The following is a 14,508-nucleotide window of genomic DNA, read 5'->3' on the forward strand; positions in this document are numbered from 1 at the left end:
TCCACCAGCCAGGGTGCCGGTTTGGCTCAGTGGGTGAGCCTGGGATGAGTTAACAGAAGCTATGACTCATTAAACTTTGCAACATTTTCCCAGTCTTCTATTGTCCAATTTTGGGAAGCCTCTTTGGACTGTAGTCTCAGTTCCTGCTCTTAGCTGGTAGGACTGGCACTCATTGTGGTCTTCTGCTTCTGTAGCCCTTGTGCGTCAAGGTTCAGGGATGCTCTTCTGCATACCTTGGTTGTAATTTGTGGTTATTTTAATTACTGTTGCCTTCCCACCAGCTTGAATCAGTATGACCATTCTCCTCTGAGCTTTGACATCAACACAATAGTTTCAGTCAGAGAACTGCTGGTCACTGAATATTTTCTCTTTAGTTGACCATTCTTTGTAAACCCTAGAGATGGCTGTTTCTGAAATCACAGTAGATGAGTAGTTTTTACTGAGACCAGTATGTCTGGCCCCAACAGTCTTACCAAGTTCGAAGTCACTTAAATCGCCTTTCTTCCTCATGATGTGTACATGCTTAAATGCAAGTTGTGGCGACATGATTGGCTAATTGCGTTTTATGATAATTACTTTTACAGTGCAATCACCATACAGTTATACTTTTGGGGTCTTATTGTCAGTAACAGGAATGCAATAAATATTCTGAGAACGCACACACACTTATCCACATAAATAAAACACAGACTCAGCTTAACACAGACTCTTTCCATATCAGCTGACCAAATTTAAAAAAAAATTCCCAGCCTCACCATCTCTGATTTGGCTTAAAACATTCCAGGATAATGATACACTTCTTATTAATAGAAAAACTGCCCAATTTTAGCTCTCTAACGTTATTAATTTGTTCACTAAATGCAAAAACAAAACTACATAACTGCATAAATTTAACATCAAATCCATGTAATTACAAAGATATTAGAACTTTAAAAAAGAAAAAAAAACATTCATATCGCACTCGAGGAAGACGCTGATCGTGAACGCGCTGCGCAGCCCCTGTTCTCCGCGCATGCTCTCTTTAATCGCACCGTCAGGAAAAGTTTGCAAACACAATGGCTGAGGAGCAAGCTCAGACATCAAACGAAGAGCCCGTTCCTCTGTTCCTTATAACATCAAACACGGCACAGCAGAATAAGAGGGAAAAGGTCGCAGACAAAGAGCGGGTTGCGGAGGGAGTGTCAGATGAAGCCAGGATAAACATCGGAGCCGCTTTTCAGAGGTGGAGGGAGATACGGGAACTGAAAGGGTTCAAAACTGATGCAGAGTTCGCGACATTTCTGCTGGACAGGTAATAATACCCCTAAATATAAGGGTAATAATAATAGCTCAGCTTCATTTCGTTTTGCTTCAGATAAAACACAACACACTGGCTGAAATGACGCATATCTTGTGAGTGATGTTGCGGTGGGCTAATGCTAGCTTGTTCCCAGTACTGAGGTTTGTGATGAGCGCGTGAGTGTGAGGGGTTGTGTCAGGAAGGACATCCGGTGTAAAAAAAAAACAAACAAACCCCAAAACAAAACTGCCAAATCATACATGTGGAGCTACAAGATATGAATAAAGAGCAGCATGAGCTTTAGAAATAGGTTCACTGGGAGTGAAACTAACACTGTGTGCGTGGAGTGGCGTGAAAAGTCAGAGGTCTGTGCTGGGTGGGATCTTGAGGTGTGCTTGATAGGTCTGCAAAGCTACAGCTGGACCATAAATTCCATATCAAAGATGGACATAGTCTCCTTTGCATTAAAAAAGACCTTCTTTCTGCTGCACCCTTTAGGGGTCGCCACAGTTGATCATCTCCCTCCATCTCACCTTAGCATCCTCCTCTGTATGGAAATCTCATTCTTTATTATCTGTATGTTTCTGATGTAACCCTCCTCCTTTATCCGGGCTTGGGACCGGTGTACACTGGCTTATGCACTCACGTTGTGTTTCAATAAATGGAAAAAGGAAAAAGAACATAAACGCCCTAATCAAGTTGGAAAAACATCATGAAGTCTAAGAAAGTTTTTGAGTTGTTGACATCATACTCAAATTAATGGCACACAAAAGTAAATATTTCATTAACCACAATACATTTAATTAATTGTGCAAATGTTTGTTATTCAAATAAATATTTTTCCCACACTTAATTTGTAATATGGTAATTGTTTGTAACCATAGACTGTATATCAAAGATGGATGTAAGCACATCACCCAGTGCTCTGGAACACTGCATTTTGAAGCCTCAACGTTAACGCTCTGGCCATCATTATGTAAAGCAGAATTCAAAGTACATCAACTGACCCCATTTGTGGGCATTTATCTATGCAAAGTGAAGGATTGTGGGTATCCCTCCTACACAGTTGTCCTTCCTCAGTGTGTAGTGTGACAGTGATCACCCTATGAATAAGAAAAATGCTGACTGATTGAAAATTTAGAACAGAGAAGAGAGAGTTTACCAGGACAAAACGTCAGGTTATAATGTTTTTGTTTTCCATGTTATGAGTTAGCTCTTGCATACTATGCTTTTGTGCAATTATTTAAATAATTAGTAACCAGATGTAATTTTTCTGGATTTTAGTTTGACCTCCATGAATTGATTTTCTGCAGAGATGCTGACTTTGAAAAGGAAGAGCTGAGTTTCAGTGAAGCAGAAAAACCTTCTGCTCAGGTTTCAATGTCAAGGTATATGTTTTTTTATTAATAGTATTTATTAGTTGTTGTTTTTTAAATTAATTATACTGTTTTCACAGATTATAATTTCTAGGTCAGACATATATGCATACCTTGTACAGTTAGATCCTGTATTGACAGACAAAGTTCAATAAAACAGTCATAATCTGAATGAATTGCAGACTTTTAAGTTTTTTTAAAAAGTAGTACATTAGCAGAATTGCAGAAGTTTTTCTATACAGTCTTGTATTTTTCAAGGTCTCATATGTAATTGGACAACTTCACGCTACCGTAAATGGAATGCTTATTTTTAATGAGTGAAAAGTCAACTTGTCCAAAACAAGTATGCATAAAACTGCAAAGCTATTTGTCATCCCTCAAACTTGATGATGACTTCAATTTCATCGTAATTCCCATACACATAATATTTACATCAACTTATAAGTCATTGCAATAATGTCCGTTTTCCTTCGCTGTAGTGTTGACCGTGCAGAGGACTGGGTGTGTTCTCCGGGCGAGGACAAAGGAGACGTTTCAACATCAGAGGATGAAGATGGCGTCAGTGACAATAAGGATGAGGACTACATCCCTCCAGTATACATTCAGTAAGCCCTTCATTTAAAAGTTCAGGTTCATGAAAAGTTGTTTCATTTTTCTCACTGTCTTCCCTGTTCCTCCAGCGGTGGCAGTGCCAGTAAAACTAAAATGCACGCGGATGCTCCAGAGTCTATCAGCAAAGGGGACGCTTCACATGAAACTGCAGAGCCAACGGAGCAGCTGCCAGGGGGCATGGAAAAAACGAAAGTCCAGAGTGAGGACAAAACTGGTTATCCTGCATCCATTATTTACTGCTGACTGCTTTAAACACCAGCAGCAGTTGTGTGAGATTAGAAGGATTTTATATAAATGTCTCTGGGTCGGGTGCATCAACAGATCGTTATGAAGCCTGGTCTTCACTGATAACTTAGTTTTTGTTTGGACCAATTTGTAGGATAGTTATTGTGTACAGCATCCACCAAACAAACCTAGTCTTACTTATACCTGCTGTTAGCATGTGAGTGCCCAGGTCATTTTGGCTGTTGCCTAGCAACCACAATGTAAATTTGTCATTTCAAAGTTGGCAAGAACTCTGAAATAAGACAGTGAACAAAGTCAATGGAAGATCACACTGATTGTGTAAATCACTGACAACTCTGTCTTTTAACTTTAGCATAAAGTCTTTGTTACAATGGCAACACATCCCCACAAGTCACTGGAGAAAAGTTAAACACCAAAGTTGTCATTATTTTCTCTGTAACTTGGTGTCTATAATGTTATGCTGATTTTTGTGTCATTTGTTCCCACAGGAAACAGGCCTCATCATCAGCTTGGAAACCAGGAAATGAATGCTGCCAACAAACACCTCCAAGTGAGCAAATTTACACCTTATAGATTAAGACTTCTTAAACTGTTGATAGCTGTGCACCTATTTAAGGAGGCGGGGTGTGATTCAGGGCTACACAGAAAAACTACATGCATTAAAAACCTTTGCACAGCATTTTTAATGTGTCTGTTCAGAGGATGGACCTTTTTAAAGGGACCTACACTATTATCAGTGATTACAAGCTCCAAAGTTTTATTATTGGACTCTCATAGAACAGTTTGGAATGATTCATGGTTCAAAATAATCCCTGTTATTTTATACTTTACCTTGCAGCCCTTCAGTCCATTTTGTTTGTTCCATAATGGACCCCTTTACAGAAAAATAAATCGATAATCGACAGAGTACCCGGGACAGGCTTACTGAAGTCTTACCTGGAGCCAGACTCAGGGTATAGGCTTGGGGACAAGCATTTGGTAGCTCAACCTGAAAAAGGATGATATGGGTCCATCCTCTTATGGGCCCACAACTCACAGAGCAGGCCATAGGTGTTCGGTGATCTGTGGCAGTCAGAGGCGGAGGCCCTGGCTCTCTGATCCTTGGCTTACAAATCTGATACGTGGCACGTCACCTCTCTGGTGGGGAAGGAGCCGGCGCTTTTGTGAGATACCGACTAGATGTAGTCAAGCTCACCTCAGTCCATAGCTCGGGCTCTGGAACCAGTTCACAGATAGATTGGGGAGAGCTGAAAGTAAAAGCATAGGTGTCGATTTAAACTAATTTCACAATGAGTTTCCTTTGAAGACTGGCTGGACTCTTCCTTACAGGTAGGGCAAGGAGCTCGGTCATTCAATACTGCTACTCCTCCACATAGAAAGGAGCCAGTTAAAGTGGTTTGGGTATCTCCTAACGGGAGGAGACCCTGGAGTATTGTGCAAATATGAGAGCATGTCGGTTCAAAACCCAGATGTATCACCCAGAATGAATTGTGCCTTTTGGAAACATCCACATGTTGAAGTACCGCAACTTCAACATGCAGCGCACCACAGCGAGTAGTTCTACATGTTGACGTTTTTATACCAGATGCACAACCTCAAAAGGATCTGTGAGTCCTCCTGACATCATTTTTTTTTTGGGCAAATGTGATAACCACTCCACTGTGGAGCCTTTGCTCAGGCAAATGCTGACAGTTTCAAACTTCATGTGTTCACAGTGGAAAACAGAGGAAGGCCACAGAGCTGAAACACGGGAGCAGGATCATAGAGCAGCACCTACAGGTAAGTTAGACTATTTTATTTTGATGTCATATTTTTTTTTATAAGATCCGATCCACAAGACATAAAAATATCCTCTGCTGGCCATAAAAGATTTTTAAAGTCGCAGAAAAATCTCTTTATGTTTTGATTTTTGCATATAAGCGTGATTGAATCAGAAGAATGTTTTTATCTCTTTAATGCAGCAGTAATCTAACCAGAGTTTTGCTGCTTTTGCTTGATGCCTTCCATACTCACACTAATGTTCTGAATATTATTATTATTATTATTATTTTCAGGTATTTATTTTTGTTCAGGAGAATTTTTAGGTGCGAGTCCAGAATCCACCAGTGAGCATACCGGCTTCGCTTACAAGACCGAAGAGATAAAACCGCCGCAGGCGCTTCGCAGACCGAAGAAGATCTACAAGTGTCAGACCTGTAGTAGAGTGTTCCCTCGGTACAATGCACTGCAGCGCCACCTTGTGATTCACTCGGGAAAAAGACCTTTCAAATGCTTCATATGTGGGAGAGGATTCACCCAGAGTGGAAATCTCAAAACACACATGAAAGTTCACAGAGGTGAGAGGAACCTCCCGCTGTGCTCAGGACACTTTAACCACAAGCAGTCATGTGATTAAGTCAGTTGTGCTCATGAAAGCATCTGTCGAGTTTCTCCTCTTGTGTATCACGGTGTTTCTTCTTTATTTAATTGCCCATCTGTATCTATCAGTCACTGTATTTGTTCCTCCTCACAGGTGAGCTCCCAAAGTGGACCTTAGTTCAAAAGAAGAGAGAGCCTAAAGAATCGCCTGCTACAGTTCACGTGTGTGGGGAGTGTGGAATGGACTTCCCTGAGAAACATCAGCTAGAGGAACACCGCGAGACTCACAAGAAACCCTACGCATGTCCCGACTGCGGCAAGAGATTCAAACAGGAAAATGGCGTTAAAATCCACATGCGGCTCCACTCGGGAGATTCCCTTTCCTTCTGTTCCACCTGTGGGAAACACTGCACTACGTCGAAAATGCTTAAAATACATATGCTCACTCACACCGGAGAAAAGAATTACCATTGCGATCAGTGTGGGAGGGCGTTTTCACGCTCTTCCTATCTAAAGTTGCACCTCAGAACTCACACCGGAGAGCGACCTCACCTGTGCTCGATCTGTGGTAAACGTTACTCCAGAGCAGATACTCTTAAAGCCCACCTGAGAGTTCACACTGGAGAGAACCCGTACACGTGTAAGATGTGCGGGAAGTGTTTCTATTATTATCAGGGTTATCAAGCACATGTGAAGACTCATAACAAGAAGCCCAAAAAAGCTACAAGACCTCTGGGGAGACCAAAACAACAGCTGATAGTGGTAAATAATCAATAATGGGATTTTAGAAAAATAAGAAAATATTAAATTATTTTTGTTATATAATATACCTTTAACTCTCTACAGAGAAATGTCTGAAGTGGTTGGAAAAGCAGTGTAAATGTTATGTGTTTTTTAAGCACAGTTGCTGTTATGTGACTAGAACTGTGAAGACAATAAATCCTAATAATTGTTCCTGTGTGTTTTGTAATTGTAGTCTTACCAAACTCTTAAACTTAATGTTGATTATTCCAGATATTGGAGACTCAGTGGATCTGATACAAGGATTTGCCATTAAGCCAAAAGCTTAATCCAGTGAAGCTAGAAATATGACTGTTATTTGTTTTTTGTCCTTGAAAACAATCAGCCAATCACACCTGAACGTGAGGTTAGCTTATCAATCACATTACAGCAACTTAGTGCATTTACACTTGTCAAGATGGCCTGCAGAAGATCAGATCAGGAAAGAAATGTGATTTAAGTGACTTTGAATGTTGTGTCCTTGTTGGTGCCAGACAGACTGGTCCGAATTTTTTCAGAAACTGGTCTACTGGGCTTTTCCCACACATCTAACCCTAGGGTTTACAGAGAACTGTCTGGAAATGACTAAAAAGACTAATGGTTTTACTTTGAAATTCAGATTGTAGATTGAATTTGATGGAAAAAACAGGAAACCATGGATCCATCCTGCCTTGCATGGAAGGAAGGATGCTGGTGTGAGCATCATTTAAACACCACAATCTACCTACCTGAGGGGGTTCTGACCAGGTCTTGTTGACTTGTAAAAGCTTATGGGACATTTTGTATTTCACTATTCATTAACTGCACAGAGAAGGCATTGTTTACATAGTTAGTTTTCTTTAAGCAAACAGTATTATTAAAGTTCTTTATGTCCTCTTTTTTGGAAATCAAAATATGGTCACCCTATCCAAATAGATCTTTTGAAACCTAGTCTTGAGGTTTCAAAATATGCAGTACATCTTGATGTCTTGAAAGGGGTCACAGTGACTGCATCCACTTTTTATATAGAGTCTATGTTAGAGCATAGGGAAGCACTTTCATCCATAGCCATGATTACTTCCATGTTGATGGCCAGTATGCTCTCAATATAGTTATAATTTGTTCTCTCTTTTATTTAAAATACCCTCTCCTTATCCGGTACCCAGAAAGTATATTTATTTCCTTGAAAGCTCCCATTTGTTCTGCCGTCGATTTCTCTAACCATTCAGTACCAGGGGTTTCTCTGAACACCAGCAGTGCGAGAAGCAGCCGGTTCGTGAACGCGCCGCGCACCGCCTCTACCTTGCGCATGCGCTCTAGCTCCAAATCTTGGGGAAAAGTTTACAAACAATGGCTGAGGAGCAACCTCCAGCATGCGACGAAACGCCCGTCCCCCTTCTCCTAATGCCAGCGAACACAACAGAGCCAGTTAAAGAGAAGGTTCCCGACAAGCAGCGAGCTGAAACGAAAGCGTTAGCCCGAGACAAAAACAGACTAAACATTGGAGCTGTTTTTCACAGGTGGAAGCACGTACGGGAACAGAGAGGATTCAAAACAGATGCAGAGTTCGCCACATTTCTGCTGGACAGGTAGTTACCTGTGCTTGAATCGTGTTTAAGGTAGCTAAGATGTCAAATGTAACACGCCGTGGTCTATCACTGTCGTGTTGTAGTCAAGCTAACGTTAGCGTCATCATAAAGCTAAAGTCACTGAGTAGCATAGGGGTTTGGTTTTAACTATGAGTATCTGGTAGTAGTCCAGCTGCAGCCACTGACCGTGTGCTGTGAGATGGGCGTTTCCTGATTAGGCTCAGGGGGTGTGTCCTGCAGGGTTTGCGACGCAACAGCTAGACTGTATAGCAAAGAGGGAAGTGATTGGTCCCTGGCTTGCAAACAGTGTTGCCAACTTAGCGACTTTGTCGCTATATTTAGCGAGTTTTCAGACCCCTTAGCGACTTTTTTTCTAAAAAAAAGTCGCTTAAAAAAAGACGTGAAAGCGCGTATCGCTTTTACTCTCAACAAGCAGCGGGTGCTGTAACGCAGTCAGTTCTTCTTTTACTCTTTTACTCATATGCTGTTTTGTGGATCACAAGGTTTAAAACTACTTATAAACACACACACACAAAGTAACTCCACCAGAGTGCCTATTTCGGGTCACTTTTGCCGGTCCAAGCCCGGGTAAAGGAGCAGGGTTGGAATTGTGACATTAAAAAAAAACTATAATTGCTAAAAGAAATTTAATTTGTAGTTCTAAATAAACTCTAAATGCATTTAGGACGTTTTTTACTCACTTTATGTCTCTTCCACGATGTTATTTCTCTCTCCAACAACATAGGTTACAATTAGATTAGCATGACCAATTATGCGACTTCTAGCGACTTTTAGGACAACCAATAGCGATTTTCCTTACTGAGGAGTTGGCAACACTGCTTGCAAAGCACATAGGCACACAAAGGTAGTTTCTGATTTAACAGTTACCGGAAAAGAAAGTAAAACAAATAAAGTACAGCAGTGAGGGTTTTTATTTTTTTTGTATTGCTTTGTTTTTTTCTTTAAAACACTGTTGGACTTTTTAATTAAAGCTCCGAATGATGTTTGAAACATTTGTTCAGTTTGTTAGTGTGTCTTTAAGCAGCCTTTCTTTACAAATCAGAAACTGTTTAAACAAATAAACTAGTCCAGATTTGGTCAGTGTAGTAGTTTTTGATCTGGTCTCGCTCTGATGTGGGCTGTGAGAAAAGAACATAATAAATGCCTCCATAACTTAGAGCGATGGTTTCAGCTGTGTTAATAGTTAACCTCAAATGTGTGTTGCACTTCTACAAGATTTACAGTGCTATGTAAAAGTATTTGCCGCCTCCCTGATTTCTGAGAATTTTGCATATTTGTCAAATGTTGAAGAGTTGCATCATCAATATATTTTAATATTAGACAAAGATAACCTCAGTTAATAAAAAATGCAATTTTAAAATGATTTAATTTATTGACAGCATTTCTGAATGGAAAGGTTTCAGAAGCTGTGACCACATGGAAATGGAAATGGCACACAATGTGGCACCTTTAATTTAACTTATGCTGGGTGCAGCTTGTTGAAAAGCAGCGTGTGCAAGCCTGCACTGACATGTGAAACAGGGTATAAAGCAGCGTATATTGTGTTCATCAGTGTTTTATTGGGTCGTAACTGTCTAATAATATATTTTGCATTTTACAAAATATTAACAGGACAGAGGAAATTACTTGTTTTCCACGTGAGTACAAAGGACATGGTTCGACATCAGAAGAGGAAACGGCAAAAGAGGATGGTTGCTATGATGACAGCGATGATCAGGATTACGTTCCCCCTGTACATGTTCGGTAAGCTCTGAACCAGAAGTTTGTATCAATAAAAATGACTTTTTTTCATTACCTTTTCTTATTCCTACAGCGCTGGCTGCCTGAGTGCTCCCAAGTCGTTCACCAAACAGGTCACCATGCATGATGCTGTAGATGCAGAACAAACAGAACAGCCACCAGGAGCAGAAACAATCCACGTTCAGAGTGAGGACAGCAACACTGGTCATACTGGATTCATTATTTAGTAATGATTGTCTGGAAAACAGTCCCATTTTCTGTGTAACCTTGTCAGTGGCTGTAACATAATAATGAGTTTGTTTATATAGGAAACAAGCCTTACCATCTGCTTGGAAATCAACACAAGGTTTGGAGAAAGTGCATCCTGTAGATGTTAAAAATCCCACCATTTCACAGCAAACACTGCTTTCAAGCAAGAGAATTTAAAGCTCTCTGTGTGTTCACAGGATCAGGAGCAAAAACCTGAAAACACCTGTTCAGCAGATCAGTCTTCCCGGACACCAGGGGCTTCCTCCAGACCTCCATCGTTTGAGCTGGAGCTCACTCCATCTGTCTCACATCACAACGCGCCAAAGAAAATAAACCGGAATGAGACGAACACTGATGAAAATCCCAGTGAAGACCACAGACCTGAAACACAGGATCACAGCAACGCACCCACAGGTGATGGAGTGTTATTAAAATGTATTAAAAAGACTGACAGGCAGTACATGTGTTGCACAAGATGAAGCTAAAAATCATGTTCATGTCTTGGGCTTCACCAACATTCATTATGAAAGATGGTCCTTCTTTTTGTGGTACACATATGAATATTATTTTGAGCTTCATTTAATTTGTGGTTTAACTTCTTGCCTTCTGTTAGAAAGATATCAAAAGTAACAGACAGTCGATTTTCTGTCTTCTCCTTTTTTTATGCTTTATATGTCTGAAAACTATTGAAATAAGAGAAAGCTCTACACACACTTTAATATCATAATTTGATTATAAATGGAAACCATACACACACAATGCATGCAGTGCAACAACTTCACACTGATATTTCTGTATTTTGAGGAGAAACTCTCACTCTAGAACCTACCAGTGTACAGAGCAGCTCCCAGGAGCTTTGTAAACCAAAGAAGACGTACTACTGCCCGACCTGCGAAAGAGTGTTCCCCCGGCACAACGCCCTGAAACGACACCTTGTGATTCACTCGGGAAAAAGACCTTTCAAATGCTTCATATGTGGGAGAGGATTCACCCAGGGTGGAAACCTCAAGACACACATGAAAGTTCACAGAGGTGAGAGGAACCTCCCGCTGTGCTCAGGACACTTTAGCCTGTTTCAGTTAGATGTTTGTGGCAGTTGAAAATCCTCTTTACTCATCTTTTACCGAGCTGCACAAAGAACAGTTAAAAAAATGTATGGACTGCTGAGTAGACTTGACTGGTATCACGGTTTTGTTGAATACCTGGGTGTTTAGGCATTTTGATGTTTTGATGGTTTTCAGTACCTTCAAAAATACAGCTGCTCCTCTTTCAAATACTGATGTTAAGGTGATGCATTTTGCACGGCTTGTGCCAGCAGAGGGCAGTCTCTACTGGTCGAACAAGCATGAGCTGTGTAAAGATTACAGTCAGTTTAATTAAAAAAAAAATAGTGTTCACTCATAAATAGAATAACATCTTCCAAAAAATTGATGCACTCTCCTAAACTTAAAAAAATCCATTAAAAATGCATGAGAGCGGACGCCAATTTGTAGATGCCGCCATGTTGCCCCACCAACTTGACTATAGTGGGCGAGATAGACATCGCTGCTCCACCTAATCTCATTGTGGCTGTATGTTGTTAGACACCAACCACATTTGTATTAGGCCAACAGTCGGGGAGAAAAAACTCATAGGTGTCCTTTTAATTGGTGTCTGCAACCCTTAGATTCAAGATAAAAAGCATCATAACTTGCCGACGAGAACAACAACAATTTTCCAAGAGATATGATGATGAGAACGAACTGTCTCTCTTGCCCAATCCCTCGAGGCCACCTGCGTAGGCTGCGGACTGTTGATCTTCGCCTAATGGGCGAAAGGACACTTTCTCAGGCTGAACTGGTATGCCAACAGCTGTGCACATTGGCATACCCCCCCCCCCCCCCCCCCCCCCATGTTGCTTGTCTTGTGTTTTTATGGTGTTACGATGTGATATTTGTGCTTTTTATGTGCTGGAGTTTTTGTCTTCTCCTCATGCTGACTCCTTTTAAGGATCAGTATGAGCAGAAATTCTTTTTTTTTCTCCTGATCTGACCTTTTGTTTTATACATTTCATTGTTTTTCCTTTTGCTACCTAGCCTGACCTGTCTCCCTAGCGTGAAGTTGTGTATTGTAAGTACGGTTGGCAAGGTTTGTTATCTCAGTTGCAGTTGCCTGCAACTGAGAAACAAATGCATTATCCAATCCAATCCAATAACTGTGTTTTATCATCTGAGAAAGGGTGCCAAAGAAACAAAAACATAAAGGAAAGAGAAAACATGATCAGCATCTGGACAAAATGTCATCTTCTTCCTCCTCAACTCTGACCTCTAAGCCGTCAGCAGAAGTCAGGCCTTTTAACACATGAAAATATCCGTGAACATGCTTATTTATTCTCAATATTGTCACAATTAATTATTGTCAGCAGCAAATATGTGATCCTCCCGTCTCCAGACAGTGAACAACACTGATAAACAGTTTGATCACAATCACTGAGCATCAGAGTCCAACAAAGTCAAAGAAAGTTTCACTAATCCTGGCTAACAGCAGCTAACAGAGGTTAACAGCCGCTAACAACAGCAGCAGCTTACCAACAGAAAAGTTCAGGATATCCAACAACTCGCCAAAGTATTGCTATCGTCGTATAGAGGTGAGTTTCAATGAGTCATTGACTCATATCGGACTACTTTTAGAAAGTTTTTTTTTAATTCAGTTGACTGCAGTCAGCAATCTACTAGTGAGATTTTACACACTGTACCCTTACTTTATTCAACTGGAAAAAAAACAAAATCCAACTAAAAACAATTACATCATCTTCGTTCAGCCAACTGCTGGTTGGTAGTTTCCACATAGCAGGATGAGTCATCAGTTTCTTCAGCAAATGTAATGAGAACTTAGTGTGAACTCAACAAAACAATCAATGCCTCGACCCAAGTTTTTCAAGCAGAGGCTCTCACTGTGTAACATCATGAGCAGTTTTATTCACTTCACCTGTCTGTGAACTTGAGGTTTTGGGGTTTTTTTTTTTGTTTGTTTGTTTTTTTACTTTATTTTTAATTGTGTACATGCTTGTATTTTTCACAGGAGAGTTACCAAAGTGGACATTAATTCAAGAGAAGAGCGAGCCTAAAGCATCTCCTGCTACAGTTCACGTGTGTGGGGAGTGTGGAATGGACTTCCCTGAGAAACATAAGCTAGAGGAACACCGCGAGATTCACTGGAAGCCCTTCGCATGTCCTGACTGTGGGAAGAGATTCAAACATAATAAGAGTGTTAAAATGCATATGCGCCTCCACTCAGGAGATTTACCTTATCTCTGTTCAGAGTGTGGGAAGACTTGCGTCACGATGGAAATGCTTAAAAAACACAAGTTAACCCATACTGGAGAAAAGAACTACCACTGTGATCAGTGTGGGAGGGCATTTTTGCAATCTTACAACCTCAATTTGCACCTGAAGACTCACACCGGAGAGCGATCTTTTCTGTGCTCGATCTGTGGGAAACGTTACTCCAGAGCAGATACCCTAAAAGTTCACCTGAGAGTTCACACCGGAGAGAACCCGTATGCGTGTAAGATATGTGGGAAGTGTTTCTATTACTATCAGGGCTATCAAGCGCATGTGAAGATTCATGACAAGAAGCCAAAAACATCCATGAGAACTTTGGGGAGACCGAAACAGCAGCTGATAGTGGTAAACAAACAGTAATGTGATCAAGAACATTTACAGCAGTCTGAGAAGCCTTTGATTATTAAACCTAAACAAAGACATGTACTCCTTTCTGTTAATCTGACTTCTGAGCTTCAAGAGATATATGCATACTTATGAATGTGGCACAATGGCATTAATCTGATGTTTAATAATTACCCTAAAATGGAGACAGGATTGGTCAAGATTGTCTGGTCCATTGATTAAAGTCCCGTAATCGCACATACAGTGTGGCCTCTGTTTTAAAGAGCTGATGACACGACTCGTGCACCTCGTGCATTATGTATGCCAATTGATGTATCTTTATATCTCGCAAGTAGTACGCAATACTGTGCAAGTACGGTGTCTCGTCCCATCAGTGTTGTAATGAACGTAGCAGTCTGTTGTCACTTTAACAGATTCATCAAGCCAGCAATGTTACATGTCCAGTGTATGAAAAGAGTTAATTTGAAATAAAATCTCTCAGATGACTCAAGTAGAAAAAGTATTCCTGTAGTATATTTTGTATGGTCACTTCCATTGTCCGTAGTTTGGTCAATGGTTCTTAAAAAAACCAAGTTCTTTGTATTTTTGGTTCATCCAAACTTGATCGTTGG

General features: G+C 40.6%; 2 protein-coding genes across 4 annotated transcripts; both read left to right on the forward strand.

The window, feature by feature from the left end:
* The first annotated feature begins 23 nt into the window (after positions 1–23).
* On the forward strand, positions 24–6,825 carry LOC146385934 (uncharacterized). The gene is made up of 8 exons (XM_084931931.1): positions 24–1,291; positions 2,593–2,667; positions 3,135–3,260; positions 3,336–3,466; positions 4,002–4,063; positions 5,229–5,292; positions 5,568–5,849; positions 6,026–6,825. The coding sequence occupies exons 1-8, from the start codon at positions 1,056–1,058 to the stop codon at positions 6,646–6,648; spliced, it is 1,599 nt and encodes a 532-aa protein (XP_084788057.1). The 5' UTR covers positions 24–1,055; the 3' UTR covers positions 6,649–6,825.
* A 1,100-nt stretch (positions 6,826–7,925) lies between these two features.
* On the forward strand, positions 7,926–14,134 carry LOC146385935 (uncharacterized). Of its 3 annotated transcripts, none has more exons than XM_084931932.1 (7): positions 7,927–8,219; positions 9,852–9,983; positions 10,054–10,166; positions 10,289–10,326; positions 10,427–10,643; positions 11,034–11,261; positions 13,290–14,134. In XM_084931932.1, the coding sequence occupies exons 1-7, from the start codon at positions 7,981–7,983 to the stop codon at positions 13,910–13,912; spliced, it is 1,590 nt and encodes a 529-aa protein (XP_084788058.1). In that variant the 5' UTR covers positions 7,927–7,980; the 3' UTR covers positions 13,913–14,134. The 3 variants fall into 3 exon arrangements, with proteins under 3 accessions (XP_084788060.1, XP_084788058.1, XP_084788059.1); XM_084931933.1 differs by having other exon boundaries at positions 11,052–11,261; XM_084931934.1 differs by lacking the exon at positions 11,034–11,261 and having other exon boundaries at positions 7,926–8,219.
* Positions 14,135–14,508: the final 374 nt, after the last annotated feature.

Source organism: Perissodus microlepis, chromosome 6 (genome assembly GCF_051167445.1).
Source record: "Perissodus microlepis isolate ML-2025 ecotype Zambia chromosome 6, ASM5116744v1, whole genome shotgun sequence".
NCBI classification, from domain to species: Eukaryota; Metazoa; Chordata; class Actinopteri; order Cichliformes; family Cichlidae; genus Perissodus; species Perissodus microlepis.

Excerpts from the sequence above, each read along its gene's own strand:
- LOC146385934 (XM_084931931.1), top strand. The coding sequence starts at position 1,056 with ATGGCTGAGGAGCAAGCTCAGACATCAAACGAAGAGCCCGTTCCTCTG. Across the intron at positions 2,668-3,134 it reads GCTCAGGTTTCAATGTCAAG|TGTTGACCGTGCAGAGGACT; the intron begins GTATATGTTTTT and ends CCTTCGCTGTAG. Across the intron at positions 4,064-5,228 it reads CTGCCAACAAACACCTCCAA|TGGAAAACAGAGGAAGGCCA; the intron begins GTGAGCAAATTT and ends ATGTGTTCACAG.
- LOC146385935 (XM_084931932.1), top strand. The coding sequence starts at position 7,981 with ATGGCTGAGGAGCAACCTCCAGCATGCGACGAAACGCCCGTCCCCCTT. Across the intron at positions 9,984-10,053 it reads GTTCCCCCTGTACATGTTCG|CGCTGGCTGCCTGAGTGCTC; the intron begins GTAAGCTCTGAA and ends TTATTCCTACAG. Across the intron at positions 11,262-13,289 it reads ACACATGAAAGTTCACAGAG|GAGAGTTACCAAAGTGGACA; the intron begins GTGAGAGGAACC and ends TATTTTTCACAG.